We start from the raw sequence: 22,204 nt of genomic DNA on the forward strand, positions 1-22,204 counted from the left end.
CTCCCGGCCCGGACACCCCAGAGCGCGCCGCGCCGCGCGGCCCGGCCCGGCCGGACCCGCCCCCCGCAGCCCTCGGGCCGGACCCGCCCCCCGCAGCCCTCGGGCCGGACCCAGCCGCGCGGGGGGAGGGGCGCGTCCCGAGCCCGGCACCTGTGCAGTCAGCGCCGCGCTCCCGTCCTCGCCTCGGCCGCTCCCCGCTTCCGGGTACGGCAGCGCATGCGCGGCGCGCGCCGAGCTTACGGGTCGGAGCGAGGGACAGGGCGGGCGCGGGGGCGCTTGGGTAGCCGGGACCGCTGCTTGCCGCGGATGGGGCGGCGAGGGGCTGGTCCCCGCTGCCTGCAGGGGGCGGCTCGGGCCAGCCCCGCCCGGGGCCGTGCTCTGCCCGGGGAGGGCGGCCCCAGGCCGACTGCGTGCCTGCAGCTGCAGAGAAATCTTCCCCGTGCAGCCCCCCATCTTCCCCACACAGCCCCCCAACACTTCCCGTGCAGCCCCCCATCTTCCCCACACAGCCCCCATTTCCCACACAGCCCCCCAACACTTCCCGTGCAGCCCCCATCTTCCCCACACAGCCCCCCAACACTTCCCGTGCAGCCCCCCATCTTCCCCACACAGCCCCCCATCTTCCCCACACAGCCCCCCAACACTTCCCGTGCACCCCCCATCTTCCCCACACAGCCCCCCAACACTTCCCGTGCACCCCCCATCTTCCCCACACAGCCCCCCAACACTTCCCGTGCAGCCCCCCATCTTCCCCACACAGCCCCCCATCTTCCCCACACAGCCCCCCAACACTTCCCGTGCACCCCCCATCTTCCCCACACAGCCCCCCATTTCCCACACAGCCCCCAACACTTCCCGTGCACCCCCCATCTTCCCCACACAGCCCCCCATCTTCCCCACACAGCCCCCCAACACTTCCCGTGCACCCCCCATCTTCCCCACACAGCCCCCCAACACTTCCCGTGCAGCCCCCCATCTTCCCCACACAGCCCCCATTTCCCATACAGCCCCCCAACACTTCCCGTGCACCCCCCATCTTCCCCACACAGCCCCCCAACACTTCCCGTGCAGCCCCCCATCTTCCCCACACAGCCCCCATTTCCCATACAGCCCCCCAACACTTCCCGTGCACCCCCCATCTTCCCCACACAGCCCCCCAACACTTCCCGTGCAGCCCCCCATCTTCCCCACACAGCCCCCATTTCCCATACAGCCCCCCAACACTTCCCGTGCATCCCCCCATCTTCCCCACACAGCCCCCCAACACTTCCCGTGCAGCCCCCCATCTTCCCCACACAGCCCCCCATTTCCCACACAGCCCCCAACACTTCCTGTACACCCCCCATCTTCCCCACACAGCCCCCCATCACTTCCCGTGCACCCCCCATCTTCCCCACACAGCCCCCCAACACTTCCCGTGTAGTCCCCAATCTTCCCCACACAGCCCCCATTTCCCATACAGCCCCCCGACACTTCCCGTACACCCCCCCTTTTCCCGAACAGCCCCCAGCAGTTCCCGTGCAGCCCCCCATCTTCCCCACACAGCCCCCAGCAGTTCCCGTGCAGCCCCCCATCTTCCCCATACAGCCCCCCAACAGTTCCTGTGCAGCTCCCACTCTTATAGCCCCCCAACAGTTCCCATGCAGCCCCCAATCTTCCCCATACAGCCCCCCATTTCCCATACAGCCCCCCAGCAGTTCCTGTGCAGCCCCCACTCTTATAGCCCCCCAACAGTTCCCATGCAGACCCCAATCTTCCCCACACAGCCCCCAATCTTCCCCATACAGCCCCCCATTTCCCATACAGCCCCCAACAGTTCCTGTGCAGCCCCCACTCTTATAGCCCCCCAACAGTTCCTGTGCAGACCCCAATCTTCCCCATACAGCCCCCCCCCCATTACCATAGTCATTCATTTTTGTAGCAGGGGGGCTGGAACAATTTTTATAGTGGGGTGCTGAGAGCCATTGAACCAAACTGTAAACCCTGTGTATGATAGAAACCATTTCAAGCCAGGGGGGTGCAGCAGCCGCCCACCTCAAGCACCCCTAATTCCAGCACCTGTGCTTTGTACTGTTTCAAAGAATCTGTGTCAGCTGGAAAGCTTGTCTCTCTCCCCAGCAGAAGCTGGTCCAATAAAATATATTCCCTCTCCCCTCATCTTTCTAATACCGCGGGACTGACCCGGTTACAACACCACTGCCTGCAAAAAGAACAGGAGGACTTGTGGCACCTTAGAGGCTAACACATTTATTTGAGCATAAGCTGTCATGGGCTACAGCTCACTGCATGGGATGCATGCAGAATCCCTTGTCAGCGTGTATGGCTGCATGAAGCCTCATAGCAAGTCGCTGAGACTTAGGAGCGATTCTGGCTGCCTGACTGGGCCTGTTTTTTTGTTTTTTGTGGTATGCCACTGTAACTGCATTTCACACCTTTACGTTGTTTACTTTTACTTTTTATGCCTTTTAGCACTTCGTCACTGACCCGTGTTAACACTGTGCAGCTGGATGGCGGTGTGCTGTTTCATGTACAGTTGCTGGGAACGTCAAGAGACACGTTAGGACCCCCCCCCCACACACTGCACACCAGCCTTTGCTGTCACTCCTAGTGTAACACTTCCTGGTTGTTCTGTACTATCACAACTTAGTTTTCCAGTGGTCAGTGGTTGCTCTCTGTTATGAAAAAAAGAAACCAGTTTATTCTGTGGGCTCACAGGAATTAAAGGTTGAATGTAACTAGGTGGTTTTGAAATCCCACTAGCTGCCTAAATTAATACCTTTAACAAAACTGGCCTTAAGGGCACAAAGTCATACTGTAATTTTTTGCTAAATACAGATATTCAACCCAAGATAGACTGACAAGGACAAGCATTCAAAAATCATTAGTTATTCACCCAAAAGTCATTACATTAAAAAATTTTTTTTTTTAATTTGCTATGTTAGTTTCTGAGCCTTTAGGGTTCAGCCCTCTCAAAGAATCCTATACCTAAAATGCTTGTACATTCCTGTAGCATTCAGTTTGATCTTTTGGTAACATGTGATTTCCCCCCTCCCCTACTCCCTTCTGTAATTGAAAATGTATTAAATCTCCTTATTTCTGTAAGTCATCCCCCATCCTGCAAACACTGAAGTGTACAGTTCAGGCTCCCACTAACATCTCAGTCCCCATGGGCCTGGATGGGGACTGAACTGAGCTCCCTGATTCAGGGCAGTGTAACACAACAGTAAATAGGGAATGGGTGGAAAGTTTTTGGACAACAGTGTCTGAAGGCATCATGCTGTTCATGGGCACTTAGGAGACCTTGCTCTTCAGAGAGGCTATTGACAGGATCTGACACAGGTTAATGGCCTATTCTCCACTTCCAATCCTCCACTTGGGCCCTGGCTTGTCCAGCTCTGTCCGCTCGGTTTCCCCCAATCCTGAAAAACCTACCCTTAACCTTGCTTGTCTCTCCACCTACCCCACTGTCTCCCTCCACCGTCTGGCCGCATAGAGGACTGGCCATTGCCTTCCTCCCCTCTATTTACCCTTGGACCCAGCCAATGAGGTCTCCACCAGAACTGCTCTTCCCAAAATCTCCAGAGACTTGTCTAAATCTCAGAGCCTTCACTTTGTCCTCATCCACCTTGACTTCTCCACTACCCTTGATTGTTCTCTACGATTCTATTTACCCCTTGATTTCATACCCTCTTTCCTGGTTTTCATCTTACCTTTGTGACCAGTCCTCATGTGCCTTTTGTCCACTCCTCTTCTAGAGGTTCCTCAGGGCTCTAAATAGCATCCAGCCCGTCTAGCTACCCAGTGAGCGGTGTCTTGCATTCCTCACTGTAGTGTGCAAGCACATCCAAATAGCAATCTTCCCAATGAACAAAATAATCCTACACACCCAGTTAGAAACAGAAGACCTAACATCTAGCACATGTACATAATGTAACGCTAACTTTCACACACGAGGTCTGAGCCATGGTCTTTACGTGAGAGTAGCAATTGTCGTATCTGTTAGCATGCTGAGAAAGTGTGTGTGTAATCACTGTGCCATAAGCCACGCTCAGAAATTTGTTTTAGTTCTCCACCCAGAGAACAGTAGGGTGGTATGGTAGAGACTGCTATATTAAGTTACCGTACGCTTTCCATTACCATTCTTGAGACTGCTTTTTGAAGACCTCTAGTTCCTCCACGATATGCGGCAGGACTCCATAGTTCAGCAAGAGGGACATACTGGGGTCAGGGAAAAGCCTTTTGCCGGCCCCATGTAACTCAGTTCAGATCTGGCAATTAGGAGCAGCTGGAAATTCTCATTTCCCATCTGTGATTTGCTGACTGCAGCCTGCTGTCAAAAACCCTGAACATTCAATGAGTACTTCACAAGCACCAGCCCACACGGCTCTCTTCCAGTCAGGACACAGACAAAATGGCTCCTCAGCCACTTAGCTACCCGTGGGGTTCAGGAACAGTGCACCAGACGGGGGACTACGGTTTCACAGCTCATGTCTTCTGACTGCATCGGTAATTATTTATTCCTGAACTTTCCTACTCAGTGGTCTTGGCCTAGCGTAAACCTGAGGTAACGTCTGTGGCTCGTAGCCCTCACACTTGGCCACGGTGGGAACAGACCCCAGGTGATTAATATGGGCGAGACAACCACTTAGCTGTGGCAGCATCTTTCTGAGAGGTAGTGTGGCTACAGACCCAGCTTCGCTGTCTTTAAAACAAGGCTCCTCCTGCCGCTGTACCTCGCTGTTTCAGCGTGCTAGACGCTCCCCCGTGGCTAGGCCACCGAGAGTAACAGCCGACACGCGCCGGCAGCTACTACACCTAATCTTTCACTCACGTGGGCAGGGGCTCTGCTGCCACGCTGAAGGGCCTGGGTTTAATCAGGATCATGGTGGGGTGAGGGCGTTAGAGTTTCTTTTAAAAGACCCTTGGAAATTATATACAAAAAACTGCTCCGTTCAGAATGTGGAGCAAAGGCCAGCACTCAAAAGTCAGGAAATATCAAATTTACAACTCTGCCCTGCAGTGATCTCATGGCAGGCAAAAAACCTTACTGTCACCATAAAAATCAGTTTAGTCTAACCTGGAACCTCAGTCACAAAAAAGCTTAGTCACAATGGCAGTTATTGAATGGCCTGACTTGGGGGCAGAGTCCAGGTTGTTTGGGTGCCTTCCCAGAGCATTACAAGTTAGGATTTCTTTCAACTGCAGCCTCATCTCTGAGTTTCCTGGGTGCATGGGTTAGTATGAATTACAACCTCCCGGTTTACTCTTACGTTACTAATACGCCCAGCCTTCACTCCATTTCAAGGAGGTTGTGTGTCTTGGAACGTCCTCGCTTTGTTATTAAAAATTCCACACACAAGCCCTACCCAAGAAACCCCAAGAGCATGCTCTCAAGGGACATAGAGCAGACCTTCAAATCATTGGCAACCAACCCTAAACCTTTTTCCCCCCCAGATGTTCACTTGTCAGGTCAGGTGCAGCAGAACACGTGGAAGAGGCTGGCATTGAATCTGTGGTTGGCTGATTGGCTTTCAGAGGGCTGTGTTAGCGAGTCAGCCTTTGCCATCTGGCCTGGGCACCCAGTTTGTTTCTTTAACTTATAATCAAGCCATTTCTGCTTGTGTGAAGTCACTTACAACTGGGAACGACATACACCATGCACGTCTCAGCCCCTCCCCTGGGTTGTTCTCCTTTAAGCACCCAGTGCCTAGAAGCAGACTCACGACCACCCAATCTGTGCACAAATGATACATTTATTGAAAGAGTATTTTTTAATACAAAAGAAAGCTCTGTACATAGTACTGTGATTACTTCCACATCCTTCCAGAAACACAACCCTGGAAACGTTTTAAAAAAAACAAAAACAAAAAAAAACCCACAACCACCACACACACGGACGCACGCACACAACCAAGCACACGCTTGCACACACAAACCCCAAAACAATCAATAAAAGGAACTAAAAAGGTCACCACACAATAAATGCCATTTCATCCCTGATACACAAGTGTTCTGACAAGTCCGCACTTTAAATAAAATGCAACATTAGCGTTTAACCTGCATTTCCTTTGGAGGACAGGGGGAGCATTTCCTGACCTTGCACGGGGGCTTTAATCCAACTCATTCCAGCTCTGGCCAGGGGGTCAGTTTCACAGCACCAGCCCGAGAAAAACAGGGGGGAAAGGCCAGACAACAGCTCCAGACTCCCTCCCTGCCCTGGGCTGACTCCTGGTTAGCAACACCAGGGGGAAGTTGCTGCCTGGAAAAGTGGCCCTGTACCACAGAGAGACCTGGGCATATCGTCCTAAGCCATGGCTGGGCTCTGCGCCCCCCCCCCCCCATTACACGGCCCCACAATGGGTCAGGTGCTGCTTGGAACCAGGAGCTGCGCAGACAGAGGGGAGTGGAGAGGCTGGCTCGGAGGAAAGGCTCCGGGGAGCTCCCCAGCGCTAAGAGGAATGACTGGTCCTAGCATGTCCACACTCCCCAGGGGACCTGCCCTGCTCACCAGGGAACAGCACGAGGAGAGAGCTAGCGAGAGGCCGACCCCACTCCTCAAAGCGGCAGGTGAGAGGGAGAGAGAGCCATATCTGCCAGTGTTACCGGGAGGGGTGCCAGGGGCAGAGAACGGCCCCGGGGGCACAGGAGAGCCAGCAGCCTGAAACTCCGGCGTCTCGCCCCCCCCCCCCCAGGCCTGGGTGCTGGCCTCTTGCCCAGCTCAGGGAGAATTAAGGCTTCACAGGGACATTGGAAACTTCTCCCGAAGCGGACTCAAAACGCATTGCTGGAGGCACTTGTTTCCCAGACTGACAGCAGCTTTAGGGAATGGGGTGCCAAGGGCAGACAGCCCCTTAGGCCCTGTCCCCTCCTCAGCTCTGAGGGCACCGTTCCAAATCCAGCTGTGCAGCGAGGCATACCCCAGCCGACACCAGACAGGGCCCTCAAGGGCTGGGGCGCCTCACACCAGCCTCTCCCCTTTTCCCCCACTGGGGTGTGAACTCTCTGCCCCATCCTCCCCCACCCCCCTGCACCCATCTCAGCAGGAGCCAGCCCGGCAGCCCCTCCCTGCTCCCTGGGGGCCAGAGGCTAGACTGTTGCCCGCCACGCAGGCCACGCCAGGGCAGTAGCGCGGCCAGACTGGTACAAAGGACGCAGGCGCGCTCAGAACCGGCAGGAATGGCTGAGCTGGCCCCCATTCAACGCCTAGCACCTGTGGGCACGTCGGGGGGGGGGGGGCAGCTTAAACGCTAATGCTGGAGGAACCATGTCCAAGGTTACAATACATATTAAAAAGCAAGGCCCCTTCCTGTCCCTACCCCCCACCCCCACCGTGGTACAAACCCCATGAAAACTGTACAGGAGCTGGACTTTAATTCCTTGGAGAATTACATAAATACTGAGTTTAACACTTAGAAAAATAAAGTCTTTTTTTTTTTTCAAGGCTTCTTGTCTTTAATTTAAAAAAGTTACAGTAGCGGCTTCGTTCCCGAAGGAGTCAGCAACCTCCTCTTGCCCCAAAGAGCCGCTCACTGCAACCTACGTTCTCTGCTCCCCAGCAGGACAGGACACTCCCTCCGAGCGAAGCCTCCCCCCTCCTGCGGCGTCCACACCACCCAAGCACCTCCCTCTGGGGCACCCTATATCCCCTCCTGGAGGCCTGAAGGAATCCACACCGCCCCCTTTTTGCCTCCTGGGCCAGGCTGCGCGGCAGCTCCAGGGCCCTGCAGTTTTTCCCTTTAACGTTTCAGTTGGTTTCTCCATCTCCCGTTGAAATGGTGCTTTGGAAAGCACTAACCACAGCAGGAACGGTGCCCGGCCACAGACAGCGCCCCCGGCTGAAGCCAGGCAGCACTGCGGTGCACAGACAGCAATCCTGCCGCCACATCCCTGGGTCTTCCCAGCCCTGGCACCCGAACGAGAGCACATGCTGGCCCCCGGCTGAGCCAGCGGAGATGATTTACGTCCACGGGCTGCAGGGCTTTCTGAGAAGGAAGGGGAGGGACTCACGCCCAGGTTACCTTGCTCCCAGGCAGCTCGCTAGTGTCCAGAGGGCACAAAAGCAACTGCCTTGGCCAGGTGGAACAAGAGACATTTATCATGGGAAATGCAAACCGCCATTTGCTTCCAGCTCGGTTCCTCCCAGCATCAACCCCACGCAACCTCCGGCCCCACTCCTCGGGGATGGTGCTGGGACAGCGCCCCGGCCCCCGGGGACCCCCGCCAGGCCAAGGAGGCACTGCACGGGGCCGGTGGGGCTGTAGTGACTGAGCTAAGGGCTCACTTTCCTGTGTCCCCGCAGTGCCAGGGCTACACGCAAGGGCAGTATCTTGCCCACGGCCTGGCACTGTCACCGCTGGGGGGCTTTCTGCCATGCAGGCTGGGCCTGGGGCTGCCACCTGGGCCAGAGAAGGTCCTGGCCAGCCCACCCTGCCAGCAGGAGAGCAGCTGGGGAAGATGCTGATGCCCCTGCATCCCTCTTGGCAGGGGGAGCAGGCTCAGCCTGGGGCACCCCCTGGAGCAGCTTGCCGTCTGCAGGAGGGAGCCTGCTGCTGGGCCATGCTGAAGGCAAGCTGCCCAGACCTGCCCTACCCCACCCTGGCACATGGGCAGAGGGGAGCGAGAACTGGACCTGGGAAGAGAGCTCCTTCGGTGGGGGCTGCTCCCGTCACGTCGCTGGGCCGGTGCCCAGCTCGGTGCTAATACTCCCGGCAAACAGCAGCTGGAGATGCCCGGTTGGACAGCAAGGAGCCGGGGCAGACAGCAGGCTGTTTATTGACATGGCGGGGCGAGCCCTCCCCTCGAGAGGCGAGTTTCTTTGGCTGGAGTGAGAAAAGCACAGGAAACGCAGCGTCCGAACGCAGCCCAGCCCCGGCTCAGTTCCACCCCGTGCCCTGTGTGTGCGTGCGTGTGTGTGTGTGAAGGAAACGTGAAAAGGCAACAATAAATAAGTGACGCAGTCCGTACGAGAGGGAATCGCTGCCGATCCTGGGGCCGGCGAGACGCTCCGCAGCCCACGGGCCAGAGACGGCACCCGGCGGGCAGCAGCTGCCGCAGTTCCCAGGCCGGGGCACCACAGGGCCTCTCAGTCACTCTTGGCGCTGTGTGACGTGTCCAAGTTCACCACCTGCAGCTCTGTCAAGTTACTGCTGCTGCTGCTGGACTGCTGGCCAATGACGGCCATCTGGAGAGAGAAGGGAGGAGAGCACCGGGGAGCGTCACGGGGCCTGCGGCTCTAGGGCCACCCCAGAATGCAGCCAGGGCCCTGGGGGACAGGCCAACCCGGAGAGCCAGCCTGCCAGCTCCACCCACTGCACAGGGGGCCAATGCCAGGCCTCCCCAGTCGGCAGAGCAATGCTTCGGGGCTGGGATGGGGAACCCTGGCTGCGAACAGCGGGGAGAAAGAGCAACTCCCCCACCCCTGCTGCCACCAAGCGGCCCAGGCTGCGGTCCTCTGCCTCTGCGGCCTGGCCAGTCTCCCCCACAGGCTGGGGGCGCTGCAGAGCAGAGGCTGACTGCGTTCAGAGCACCTGCCGTCCCAGGGTCAGAGCTCACCAGGCACAGTGCCTTCTCTCATGTCCTCCCTCCAGCAGGGCAGGGCTGGGACACCCCATTACCAGTGACCCCTGGGGATCCCTGCGGCCAGGGGGGAGGGGAAGCAGCCTGCACGCATCCGCAGGGCTGGTGTGGGGGAGAGGCCGGGTGGGAGGCGCGGGCGAGGTACCCACCGAACTGCTCTGTGCCTACCTGGTGAAGCTGGACGGCTGAGACCGGAATCTGAACGGTGCCCGATGGGGCCGTCAGGAACACCTGGGGGACAGCACCTGCCACACAGAGACAGCGCTTAGATCCTCCGCCCCAGGATGCCGTGGCAGGCTGGGCCACGTGGAATAGCAGCCGTCGAGCCTTTGAGAGGTGGTTCGGCCACGCGCACCGGCTGCGTCACCCCGCTCCACACCAGACCAAGTGGCCACAACACGCAGGCCAGCTCAGCGGGGCTTCCTGCTGCTCTCCATCGCCAAGGCAACACAAAGGAGCCAGTGTCCACCCCAAGTCGCCTGTGCCCCCCCATACTCTCTTCCCTCCTGTTTCTCACCTCCCCCTACGTGCACCCCCAAATCCCCCCTCCTTTCCTGTTCCCCATGTCAACTGCGCACCCTCCCTGAATCCCCTTCCCACCCCCAAATGCGCTCCCCAAAATCCCTCTCCCTCCTGCCCTCACATGCACCCCCCCAAATGCTCCTCCTGTGCCACGGCATGCATCCCTCAAGTCTCCCTCCCCCTCCTGCCTGCCCCCCATGTTCTCCCCAAATCCCGCTCCTGCCCCCCGCGTTCCCACCCCCACCTCCCATCCTTGGTGAGCAGGTCTGGGGCAAGGGGTCGGTTTTGACAAAGTCTCTTAGGGCTGAGGGTCAGTTTTTGCTGTTGCTCCTGCGGCAGAGGCTGAGGTAAAAAAATCTTCACCCAACCCCACTCAACAGCCGCCCTCTTTCAAAATGGCTGCCCTCCCCAACCCTTCTCAATGGCCCTGGGGTCACAGGTGGCTCTTGGCACAACCAGGCCCCACTGCTAGGGAAGAGGGCGATCCCGCTGCTGCCAGCAGGCAGAGAGGAACAGGGCAATGGAGACAGGGGCCATGTTTGCTAAGGGCAGCCTGCCTCCCCATGGGAGCAATGGGGAAGGTGGCCATTTTTAAAAAGGGCAGTTCTTGGTGTGTCTCTGCAGGGCACCCTTTGGTTGGGACGCATACAAGGAAACGGCCCATTCACCGTCCATGTGTCTCTGCAGGAAACGCCTGTTGCCCAGCTCTGCCAAGCCGCACGTAGCCAGACAATGCCCGCCTAGAGGATCATCCGGAGATGCTGCTTTATGGTCCTGCTTTTTAATTCATTTAAACCCAGAATCAAGTGACCGCATTTCCCAGAAAGTTCTCAGGAACGCCCCTCTGTGCCCCAGGGCGGGGGCTGGATGCACGGTGGGGAGGGGGTGGGGGGCCATGCACAAGGGAAGCTGAGCGTACCACAGGGGGCAACCCTCTTACCCTGATCCTGGACCTGCCCGTGGGAGACCTGCATCGCCGAGGATGCCTGGGAGAAGGCATTGAGGACGGTCAGCCCCCCGTCCGCCAGGCCTGAGGTGGGCGCATACATCACGGCGTGAGGGCTGGGGTACATCATGTGGCCTCCCACCGTGGTTGGCACAGACGAAGTCATGATCGTTGCTGGCAGCGTCACTGGCAGGAAAACAGAACAAGCGCTAGTCAGCGGAACGGGAGAGGAGACCATGAACTGCAGCCCCCCCCCCACTGTCCCCACAGGGCCCCCACACTGCACTGCACCCGCAGTGTCCCTCCACAGCACTCCTTAGGCAGGACAAGCACTGCACCCCAGAGCCCCCACGTCCCCTGCCCCAGCAGGGCCTACCCCGCACCCCTGGAGTAGCTGGCCCATGAGGATTCATGTCCAGCTGTGAATTGCCTGCATTAGATTTCAGGGATTTCTAAGAGACTTCACAATCTGCTCCTGCTGTTACTCCAGAGCAGAGGGCAGGTTGGCTGGGTGCATCAGTCGGGCGTTCCCAGGCTGGGATTTCTTCTATGTGTGACCTTCACTTGGTGTTTGCGGGTTTGGGGATCCTGGATTCCAGGGCCAGGAGGGCCTATTGGGATCACCTTGTCTGACCCCCTGGAAAGCACAGGCCAGAGACCGGCCCCAATCATTCCCGGAGCAGAGCTTTTAGAAAAACACCCAAACTTGACTGAAGAATCACCAGTGCTGGGGAATCTAGCACGACCCTGGGTGAGTCGTTCGCCTCATTTCCAGTCTGAATTTGTCTAGCTTCAACTTCCAGCCATCGGATCATGTTAGATCTTTGCCTGCTAGGCTGAAGAGCCCACTGTTAAATATTTGTTCCCCGTGAAGATTCTTGTAGATTGTCATCAAGTCACCCCTTAACTTTCTCTTTAAGCTAAACAGATTGAGCTCCTTGAGTCTATCACTCTAAGGCAGGTTTTCTAATCCTTTAATCATTCTTGTGGCTCTTCTCTGACCCTCCCCAATTTATCAAATCCTTACTGAACTGTAGGCACCAGAACTGGACATCGGATTCCAGCAGTGGTCACACCAGTGCCAGACAGAGATAAAACAACCTCTCTGCTCCTACACAGGATTCCCCTCTATGCATCCCCGGCTCCCGTTTGCTCTTTTGGCCAGAGCGTCACTCAAGGAGTTCATGGTCAGCTGACTACCCACCCCCACATCTTTTTCAGAGTCGCAGCTTCCCAGAATAGAGGCCCCTATCCTGGAAGTGTGGCCTGCATTCTTTATTCCCAGAGATATGCATTTACAATTAGCCGTATTAAAACACATACAGTTTGCTGCCACCCAGCTTACCAAGCGATCCAGATTATGCCGAATCAGTGACCTTCCTTTTCATTATTTACCCCTCCCCCAAGCTTTGTGTTATCTGCAGACTCTATCAGGACTGATTTTATGTTTTCTTCCAGGTCATGGATAAAAATGTTAAATAACCTAGGGCCAAGAACCAATCCCTGTGGGCCACACTGGAACCACACCCACTCGAGGAGTCCCTGTTTACAGTTATTTTTGTGACCTATCAGTTAGCCAGTTTTTAGTCCATGTCATGTATGCCATGTTCATTTTATATCATTCTCTGTTTTTTAATCAAAATGCCATGTGATACCAAGTCAACCCCCTGACAGAAGTCTATGTACATTATGTCAACACGATTACATTTATCAGTCAAACTTGAAATCTTTTATATATATATATATATATATATATATATATATATATATATATATATATATATATATATAAAGGTATCAAGTTAGTTTGACAGGATCTACTTTCCATAACCCATGCTGATGTGCACTAATCACATTACCCTCCTTTAGTTCTTTATTAATCATATCAGCTGCTCCATTATCTTGCTTGGAATAGAGGTCAGGCTGACAGGCCTATAATTATCAGGGTCATCCCATTTACCCTTATTAAAAACTGGCACAACATTAACTTTCTTCCAGTCTTCTGCAAATTTCGCAGAGCTGCAAGACTTATTGGAAATTAACATTAATGGTCCAGCAAGCTTCTCTGCCAGCTCTTTTAAAACTCTTGAATGCAAGTTATCTGGACCTGCTGATTTCAAAATGTCTTGAGTTTAGTAGTTTTTTTATTTAATACCTCCAGAGATACCAGTGAAATGGAAAGTGTGTTATCCCTAGATGATGAGACTATATCATCTGTTTATTCCCCAAATACTGAACAAATATTTATTGAGCACTTCTGGCTTCTGTGTTATTTTTTGATAACTGTACCATTTCCATCTAGTAACGGACCAATACCATTATCAGGATTCCTTTTGTTTCTAATATATTTTAAAAACTCCTTCTTATTGTCCTTATCTCTGCTACAGATTTCTGCAGCCCTTTGCTTCCCTTAACAATTTTTTATAATTCCTAATTTACATACATTTCTATCAACTTCCCCTAAATAAAAATATACACATGATGTTGCATTCCATATGTTTTATGGAAATATGCTGATGAGTGTAAATAGGATGTAACTGGAATATGCTTTATGCAAAAAGTCTCTTGTAAGGTATCATAACAAAGGTTATAACCTACTGACTATGTTCCTCCTACTTGTATGCATGTATCATTCATGTATCTGAAGCTAGAAATATGAAGTATAACTCTGAGATCCTATTGTAATTATGCAAAGTGTAGGCCATTAATGGTGGTTTAGAATCGTGATGGCTCCCACTGCCTAGGACAATTGGTTGTAAATGGTTTATTTACCTGCAAACCTTCCTGTGTACCTGTGGGCCAGCCCATGGGGAATGGAGACTCAGGGTCTTACAATGACATGTGACCATGGCACAGGCTAATAGAATCCATCTTAAATCTGGTACTTTTCCATTTAGCAGGAGGGGTGGGGACCAGGAGAGAAAAGATTCCTGCCTTGTGCCAAAGCTATAAAAGGGGGTGGAACAGGACAACGGGAGCCACCAGTCATGAGAAAACCCCTGCTTGCCACCTAAGATGTCTGCTGGATTTAACAGACTGTACCAGGGGAAAGGATTGGGCCCAAACTAGGAAGGAGTCTAGTCTGTGAAAGCAGCTTATTGAAACATCTTTGAGGGTGAGATATTATCTGCAATCAGTGTTTTAAATTTACTAGACTTAGACTTGTTTATTTTTGCTTTATTTTGCTTGGTGCCTTACTTTGTTCTGTCCGGTATTACTTGAAGGGATAGCTCAGTGGTTTGAGCATTGGCCTGCTAAACCCAGGGTTATGAGTTCAATCCTTGAGGGAGCTATTTAGGGATCTGGGGCAAAAAGTGGGGATTGGTCCTGCTTTGAGCAGGGGGTTGGACTAAATGATCTCCTGAGGTCCCTTGCAACCCTGATATTCTATGAAACCACTTAAATCCTACTTTTTATACTTAAAGCACTTTTGTTTATTGATAAACCAAGAGTAAGTGATTAATACCTGGGAGAGCAAACAGCTGTGCATCTCTCTCTAGTAGTGATATAGAGGACGGATAATTTACTAACTTACCCTGTATAGGCTTTATACAGAGTAAAATGGATTTATTTGGGGTTTGGATCCCATTGGGAACTGGGTGTCTGGGTGCTGAAAATAGGTGACCTGCTGAGCTGTTTTTAGTTCAAGTCTGCAGCTTTGGGGGCCCAGACCCTGGGTCTGTGTTGCAGCAGGCAGGGTACTGAAGTCCCAGGCTGGCAGGGAAAAGGGGCTCAGAAGTAATTTCAGCACATCAGGTGACAGTCCCAAGGGGATCTTTGTGACCGAACGTGTCAAATATAATTAAAAAAACAAAACAAAAAAACCAGCTGCCTTCATTCCCATCTAAGTCAGATCAGTTTTTTTAACCAGTCTGGCCCTTTCCCCCCGATTGGGGAAAAAACGGTTACTCGCCTTCTTTTAACCGTTGTTCTTCAAGATGTGTTGTTCATGTCCATTCCAATCAGTTGTGTGCATGTCGTGTGCACGACAGCCAGAAGATTTTTCCCCTAGCAGCATCTGTTGGGTCGGTCTAGGTGCCCCCTAGAGTTGCACCTTCATGGCACCCCACATAGGGCCCTGCCGACCCTCCACCCCCCACTTCCTTCTTACTGGCTACTCCGACAGAGGGGTAGGAAGGGGGATACTGGAATGGACATGAACACCACATCTTGAAGAACAACAGTTACGAGAAGGTGAGTAACCGGTTTTTCTTCAAGGGTTTGTTCATGTCAAATGCAATCAGGTGACTGACTCCCAAACCCAAATTCAGGAGCTGGGGTCGTCCACCGATTGGAGCACTGCTCTTCCAAAGGTCGCAGCGTCTCTGGCCCGCTGGGTGATTGCATAATGTGCAGTGAAAGTGTGTATGGAGAACCATGTCACTGCTCTGCAGATTTCCTGGGTGGGAACCTGTGCCAGGAACGCAGTTGAAGAGGCCTGAGCCCTGGTAGAGCGTGCAGTGATCAAAGGAGCAGGCACCCCGTCAAGTTGTAGGACTCCCGGCTGCAGGACGTGATCCATGACAAAATCCATTGAGAGGAGACAGGAAGACCTTTCATTCTGTCCACCACTGCCACGAATAACTGGATGGACTTTCGGAATGGCTTCACTCTCTCGATATAGAAGGCTAGTGCCCTGCGGACCACCAATGAGTGAAGCTTCTGCTCCCTGACACTGGAATGAGGTTTAGGGTAAAATACAGGAAGGACGATGATGTCCTTGGTTGATGTGAAACTGGGAGATGACCTTCGGGAGGAGAGCAGGATGAGGCCTGAGCTAAACCTTGTCCTCATGGAACACAGCGTAAGGAGGTTCTGATGTTAGCGATAACCTCAGCTAGGAGGGCCCTATCAGAAACGCCACCTTGTATAAGAGATTGAGCCCTTGGTGACATGCTCCCTGCTCTAATGGCGGCCCCATAAGTCTGGATGGGACCTCAATTTGGTCCCAAGACAGGGCTGGCTGTCAGACCTGCAGATATAGCCTGTCGAGACCTTTAGGGAAACGGCTGACCAACGGGTAGGCAAAGACCGACCGTCCCTCTGTGCCTGGATGGAAGGCGGAGATGGCGGCCAAGTGAACTCTTATTGACGAAGTAGACGGTCCCTGCTGCTTGAGGTGGAGAAGATAATCCAGTATAAAGTGGCATAAAGGCGAGTGTCGGGGACAAACGGTGCTGCACCAACCAGATTGAAAATCTCTTCCACTTGGCAAGGTAGGTGGCTCTCCTGGAGGGTTTCCTGCTGCCAAGGAGAACTTGTCTGCCTTGATCAGAGCAAGAAAGCTCCATCAGGTTCAGTCATGGAGCTTCCACGCTGTGAGGTGGAGTGACTCGAGGTTCAGATGTTGGAGACAGCCGTGATCCTGAGTTAGTAAGTCCGGGAAGAGCGGCAGGGTGACTGGGGTTTTCACGGACATTTCCAGGAGTGATGTGTACTAGTGCTGGCGGGTCCAAGCTGGAGCTGTCAATATAACTGAAGCTTCTTCCCTCCGAAACTTGAGGAGCACCTTGTGAATGAGAGGGATAGGCAGAAACGCATACAGGAGATGGTCTCTCCATGGGAGGAGGAACGCGTTCGCGACGGAGCCCAGGCTGTCACTTAGGAAGGAGCAGAATCGCTGACACTTCCTGTTGCGTTGTGTGGCGAACAGGTCTATCGGGGGAAAGCCCCACCGATGGAAGATTGAGGTCACGACGTCCGGGTGAAGGGACCACTCGTGGCCGTGGAACGCCCTGCTGAGATGCTCTGCCAGCTTGTTCAGCACTCCAGGGAGGTACAATGCTTGCAGGTGTATCGAGTGCTCTACACAGAAGTCCCACAGCACGAGGGCTTCCTGGCACAGGGGAGAGGAGCGCGCGCCCCCCTGTTCACTGATCTAGAACATCGCCGGGGGGTTGTCTGTCCTGACTGATACACATCTCTCTGCTAGGTGGGTCAGAAAGTCTGGCATGCCAGGTGCGCCGCTCTCAGCTTTCTGACACTGATGTGTGGAGCAAGATCCGCCTGAGACCAGAGGCCTCGGGTTCTGAGGTCTCCCAAATGTGCCCCCCAGCCCAAGTCTGATACGTCTGTCACTAGTGAGAGGGACGGCTGAGGGCTGGTGAAGGGGACCCTGCACCTACGACCTGCGGGTCGAGCCACCACAGGAGGGAGTTGAGTACCGGGCGAGGCAGGGTTACAATCCTGTCCAAACTGTCCCAGACTTGCAGATACACTGACGCTAGCCATGACTGAAGGGGTCAAAGTCCGAGTCTGGCATACTGTATTACGTAGGTACATGCAGCTATGTGTCCTAGAAGTTTCAGGCAGTTCTGTGCTGTGGTGGTGGGGAATTGTCTGAGACCTTGAATAATGTAACCCAGGGCTAGAAATCTCGCTTCTGGAAGGAAAGCCCTGGCATGTGTCGAATCCAGTACCACCCCTACAAATCCTATCCTCTGAACCAGGGACAGCTTTAATTTCCCCTCATTCAGTAGCAGTCCCAGTTCATCAAAAGAAGCTCTTATGAAGGCAACTTACCTCTCTACCTGAGCCCTGGATCAGCCAGTCGTCAAGGTACGGAAACACCTGTACCTGCTGCCTGCACAGGAATGCGGCCATGACTGCCAGGCACTTGGTGAATACTCGAGGTGCCGTTGACAGGCCAGTCGGGAGGACTGTGAACTGATAGTGAGTGCTGTTCACCACAAACCTGAGGTATTTTCTGTGGGACAGTTATCATTATGTGAAAGTACGTGTCCTTCAAGTTGAGGGAGGCATACCAATGAAGGGATGATGGAGGCCGACGAGTTTGAGTTTCTTCACAAACTTGTTGTGTTCTCACAAGCCTAGGATGGGCCTGAGCCCACCCTTGGCTTTCGGTATTAGGAAATACTGGGAATAGAAGCCCTTACCCTTCTAGTCCTGAGGAACCTCTTCCAATGCCCCTACTCAGAGGCGTAAGTGTACCTCCTGTGTAAGGAGTTGCTCGTGAGAGGGGTCCCTGAAGAGGGAAGGGGGATGGAAGAGTGGGAGGGCACAGAATTGGACAGAGTATCCCCTTTCTACTGTGTGGCGCACTCAGTGGTCTGAAGTGATACGGGACCATGCACGGTAGAAAGGGAATAGTCGGGAAGAGAAAGTAAGGTGGGGTAGATCCAGTTCTTGATCTGGTAAGCTGTCCTTGTGCGCACCTCCAAAAGGCCTGTTTCTGGCCCCCAGAAGGCTTGGTCTGGCCAGAGCCCTGGCCTAAGGATGGGTGTGGCCTCTTCCTGCCACTCTTATTCCTCCTCTGGGAGCCATCCTGTCAGTTTTGCTGATAAAATCATGGAGGAGGTTGCATCCTTAAATGCCTGAGTTGTGTGGTGGATGTGTATACCCAGGGACTTGAGGGTAGCCCTCGAGTCTTTTAAACGGTGCAGTCTGTCTTTTCAGAAAACAATGCCTGATCTTCAAAGGGTAGGTCCTGGATGGTCTGTTGGACTTCATGAGGTAGTCCAGAGACCTGAAGCCAAGAGGACCTCCTCATGGCCACCCCCATAGCCATGGTAAAGGCAGCACCATCCACACCCTCAAGAGCCGCCTGCAAGGAGGGCCTAGAAATGAATTTGCCTTCCTCCACCAAGGCCTTAAATTTGGAACGGGAGTCTGGTGGCATCAGCTCGACAGACTTGGCCATCACTCCGCAGGTTTTAAAAGGAGGATCTGCTTACAATGGCCTGTTATTGTGCAATCTGGAGCTGCAGACCACTGGTGGAGTAGACTTTCCTCCTGAATAAGTCAAGCTTTTTGGCCTCCTGGTTTTTAGGGGAGGGTCCCTGGAACCCCTGGCGCTCCCTTTGGTTCACAGCACTCACCACCAGGGAGTTGGGTGGAAGGTGAATGTACAAGTACTCATACCCCTTGGAGGGGACGAAATAGTGTTTTTCATTTCTCCTCGCTGTGGGAGGCAAGGAGGCTGGAGTCTGCCACAAAGCATTTGTGGTTTCATTTATAGTTTTAATAAGTGGCAGCATGATACGCAAGGGTCCAGAGGGGGCGAGGACGTCCACCATGGGATCCGCATCCCCGACCACCTCCTCTGTCTGGATCTCCACGGTTGTTGTGCAGGTGGCCCAGAACGTTGCAGGACCCTACTGCCCTCCAAGGCTGGGACCGTTGACATGCCCGCAACAGCCTCATCTGGGGAGGACGAGGATGAAAACACCGGCCCATGGCCCTGGTCACTGCCCTTGTCACCCAGGGGGTCGCAGTGCTCGTGGGGCTGGTGTGCCGATGGCGCTGGGATCGTCAGTGAGGAGCTCAAAGTGGCAGGCAGGAGTGCGGGATTTGTCGCTGGAGATAGACCCAGTGCCATTTGCTGCAAAGGGGGGGACAGATGCCATTGTGATTGATGCCAATCTGGATCTCGATGCCTGGCTTGGACCCTGGGCCTGACGATAGGCCCCGGGAGTTCGAAAGGGCCACTGAGTTGGTGGTTGCCATTGAGGTGCCCACGGCGCCGAAGGGGGCTGGCAGGGTCACCTAGATCTAGACCTCCTGCTGCTGGACCTGTCTGAGTGATAGGACTCTGCCTCAGACTCCGAAAAAGTAGACCACGGAGGAGCGATACTGGCTGGTGCCGAAGAGCGGTGCCAGGCCTCTGGGGACTGATGTGGTTCCCCCCACCACCACCCATGGGTGGTCGGAGCCGGCGAGTGGTGCGCCAGAGATGGGGACCAGCGTGACATCATCGCTGGCTTGCCCCTAGATGGAACAGGTGGCCTGGCTGACACCGGTGCCTCGTCCCTCCTTGGGGAAGGCGAAGCCGTCAGGCGAATAAGGTCCCGTGCCGCCTCAAAAGTCTCCGGAGTAGAGGGCGGTTGAATGTCCCAGCCATGACATAGTGGGCCAGACTCGACTGGACCCCTTGTGGGGCAGGAGTCGACGAGCCCCTGGGAGGCGCTGGGCCCGAAGTAGGCTGAGGTCTCCCTGCCACTGTCTCCTTAGGCTTAGAAGGGGGGCAGCACCCCTCACCTCTCATTTCTGGGGCATTGGGGATACAGATCAGCACCTGCCAAGAGTCTTCTGTTCAGCACCGTGTTGGTGTCGGGAGTCCTTAGTCTCCTTTCTAGGAGCCGGCGCGCTGAGCAGAGGCTCCGCCGATCACGGGCGGAGATCAGATTGCGGGCAGAGGGCTGCCTGCACGAGGCTAAGCCTCAGTCTCTGCTCGCAATCCTTAAGGGTCCTTGGCCAAAACCCTTTACAAACGCGGCACTTGTCCTTTCGGGGACTCTCGCCAAGGCACTTCAAACAAGAAGTGTGTGAGTCACTTTTTGGCATCAACTTTCTGCAGACTTCACATAGTTTGAACCCCAGCAACCGAGGCATGCCCCGGCAGTGGGGGAAACCTCTAAAATGAAAACTTAGCTTACTACTACCTTAAGACAAAAACTACTGTGGTATTTTGTATATAGTTCACTGCTAAAGGCACTTGCAGAAACAAGAGCGAGGGACATTCCAGCTAGCCGTCACCGGTGGTAAGAAGGAACTGAGAGGGTGGGGGTTCAGCAGGGCCCTATATTGGGCGCCATGAAGGCGTGACTCCAGGGGGCGCCCAGGCCGACCCTACGGATGCTGCTAGGGGAAAAATCTTCCAGCTGTCGTGCATGTGGCATGCACACACCTGATTGGAATGGACATGAACAAGCACTTGAAAAAGAACGGAGACTTTTTGGGCATCTAGTAATATGTTCTTAAATGATTCCCAATGATCATTCACATGGGTCCAATAAAATTCTTCCAACCAGCTGATGTGGATCGTAAACAGCTTTGTAAAATTGGTTCTTTTAAAGCACCCAGAATATATATTACTGGTCTGTATTTTATTCTGCTTGCACATTATAAATATGATTAAGTGACGATCACTTGGACTTAAGAGACCCTTCCTTTTTAGTTCTGTGATCAGTACCTCTCTGTGTTAGGACAAAGAATAATAAAGAACTCCCTCGTATTGGCTACAACACTTTTTGTGACATACTTCCTGACACCCTGAGAAAGGTGCAGACCAGCCCTCCATGGCTAGGGAGCCACAGCCAGGCCTAGTGGCCGGGGGCAGCGAGCCAGCCGCCGAGGAGCAGGTTACCTGTTCCACTGGAAGAGGTCTGGACAAGGTCGGTGCTGCTGTCGCTGGATGGAGACGTTTGCTGTGGGGCCTGATGCACCTGGATGGCCTGCACAGGAACCTGCTGCGTCACGGTGCCCCCTGGGAGGAGAGAGGAGAGCCCTTCACCGCCCGCTGCCACCCAAAGGCAACGCAGGGACCTGCCAGCCCCGCGCCACACCCCCGCCCCACTGCACCCGCAGGCCCAGGGCAGGAGGAAAGGGGAGCAGAGCATTTAGGCCCCACTCGGTGGCCCGCTGCATGTTCACACGGTAAAGGGAGGAGACCTGCCCCCAGACGGGGTGTGGCAGAGGCTGCTCTCTGCATGCACCTGATGGCGCCTGCCCGCCCGCTGGAGGAAAGGCCGGACCTCCTGACTGGATTTCTGCCCGCTCCCTGGCTGGGCTCAGCAGCCTTGGAGACTGATGTCAGCGACCCCCCAAGGCATTACAGCCTGCAGCCAGCCGCGCAGACGGGGTGTGTCAGGGCCTCTCCTTCACGGCCCTCCCCACTTGGCATGCAGCCCTTGCCTACCCCAGACAACAGAGAGGCCAAGGGGGAGCCGTGTGTTCTGCCCCCTGCCATGCCCACCCTGGCAGGATTTGGAACTCACAACTTTGGAACTCAACTGGGACTCTACTCACTAGGCTACCTCAAAGGCTCCTGGTCCAGGCCCCCATGGCAGCAATCCCATCCCCTGCCTCAATCAGGAAACGAGCTGGGGTGGGGCTAGGAACCTCCTGCCACGGGCCACAGCCCGGGGTGTGCTGAGCTGGAGCCGAAACCCACCACCCAGAGACATGCTAGCCGAACAACATGCAGGTGCCACATCCGATCTAAGCCAGGCGAGGGCCACAGGCGAGCCTCACGCAGCCAGCCTCCTCCAGGCTCTCTGCGCTCCAATGGGGGAAGCTCGCTGCAGCCCTGGACGTGAGGCGGACAGAGCTACGAAGCCGGCTCTCTCTGTAGCTCCTCCGGATGCTAAAGGAGATGCCCGATGCTCTTGGGAGCAGCCGTGTGACACAGCACAAGGCCTC

At 54.5% G+C, this 22,204-nt stretch overlaps 2 protein-coding genes across 6 annotated transcripts in view; both read right to left on the reverse strand.

Moving 5' to 3' along the window:
• The window catches only part of LOC140909765 (cullin-9-like), a 64,177-nt gene extending 63,945 nt beyond the window's left edge, over positions 1-232 (reverse strand). For all 3 annotated transcript variants that reach the window (XM_073339829.1, XM_073339835.1, XM_073339833.1), the window contains exon 1: positions 151-232. The gene's annotated coding sequence lies outside the window, so the exon portion shown is untranslated. The remainder of the gene's footprint in view (positions 1-150) is intronic.
• Positions 233-5,733: 5,501 nt separating this feature from the next.
• SRF (serum response factor) overlaps positions 5,734-22,204 on the reverse strand; it is a 37,401-nt gene continuing 20,930 nt past the window's right edge. For 2 of the 3 annotated variants that reach the window (XM_073339838.1, XM_073339836.1), the window contains 4 exons: positions 21,150-21,269; positions 11,039-11,230; positions 9,745-9,821; positions 5,734-9,181 (listed from right to left, as the gene is read on the reverse strand). In XM_073339838.1, coding sequence (XP_073195939.1) covers positions 9,083-9,181; positions 9,745-9,821; positions 11,039-11,230; positions 21,150-21,269 — 488 coding nt within the window. In that variant the 3' untranslated portion in view covers positions 5,734-9,082. The remainder of the gene's footprint in view (positions 9,182-9,744; positions 9,822-11,038; positions 11,231-21,149; positions 21,270-22,204) is intronic. The other variant, XM_073339837.1, reaches the window with a different exon arrangement.

The sequence above is a fragment of the Lepidochelys kempii genome, chromosome 3 (assembly GCF_965140265.1).
Source record: "Lepidochelys kempii isolate rLepKem1 chromosome 3, rLepKem1.hap2, whole genome shotgun sequence".
NCBI lineage: Eukaryota > Metazoa > Chordata > Testudines > Cheloniidae > Lepidochelys > Lepidochelys kempii.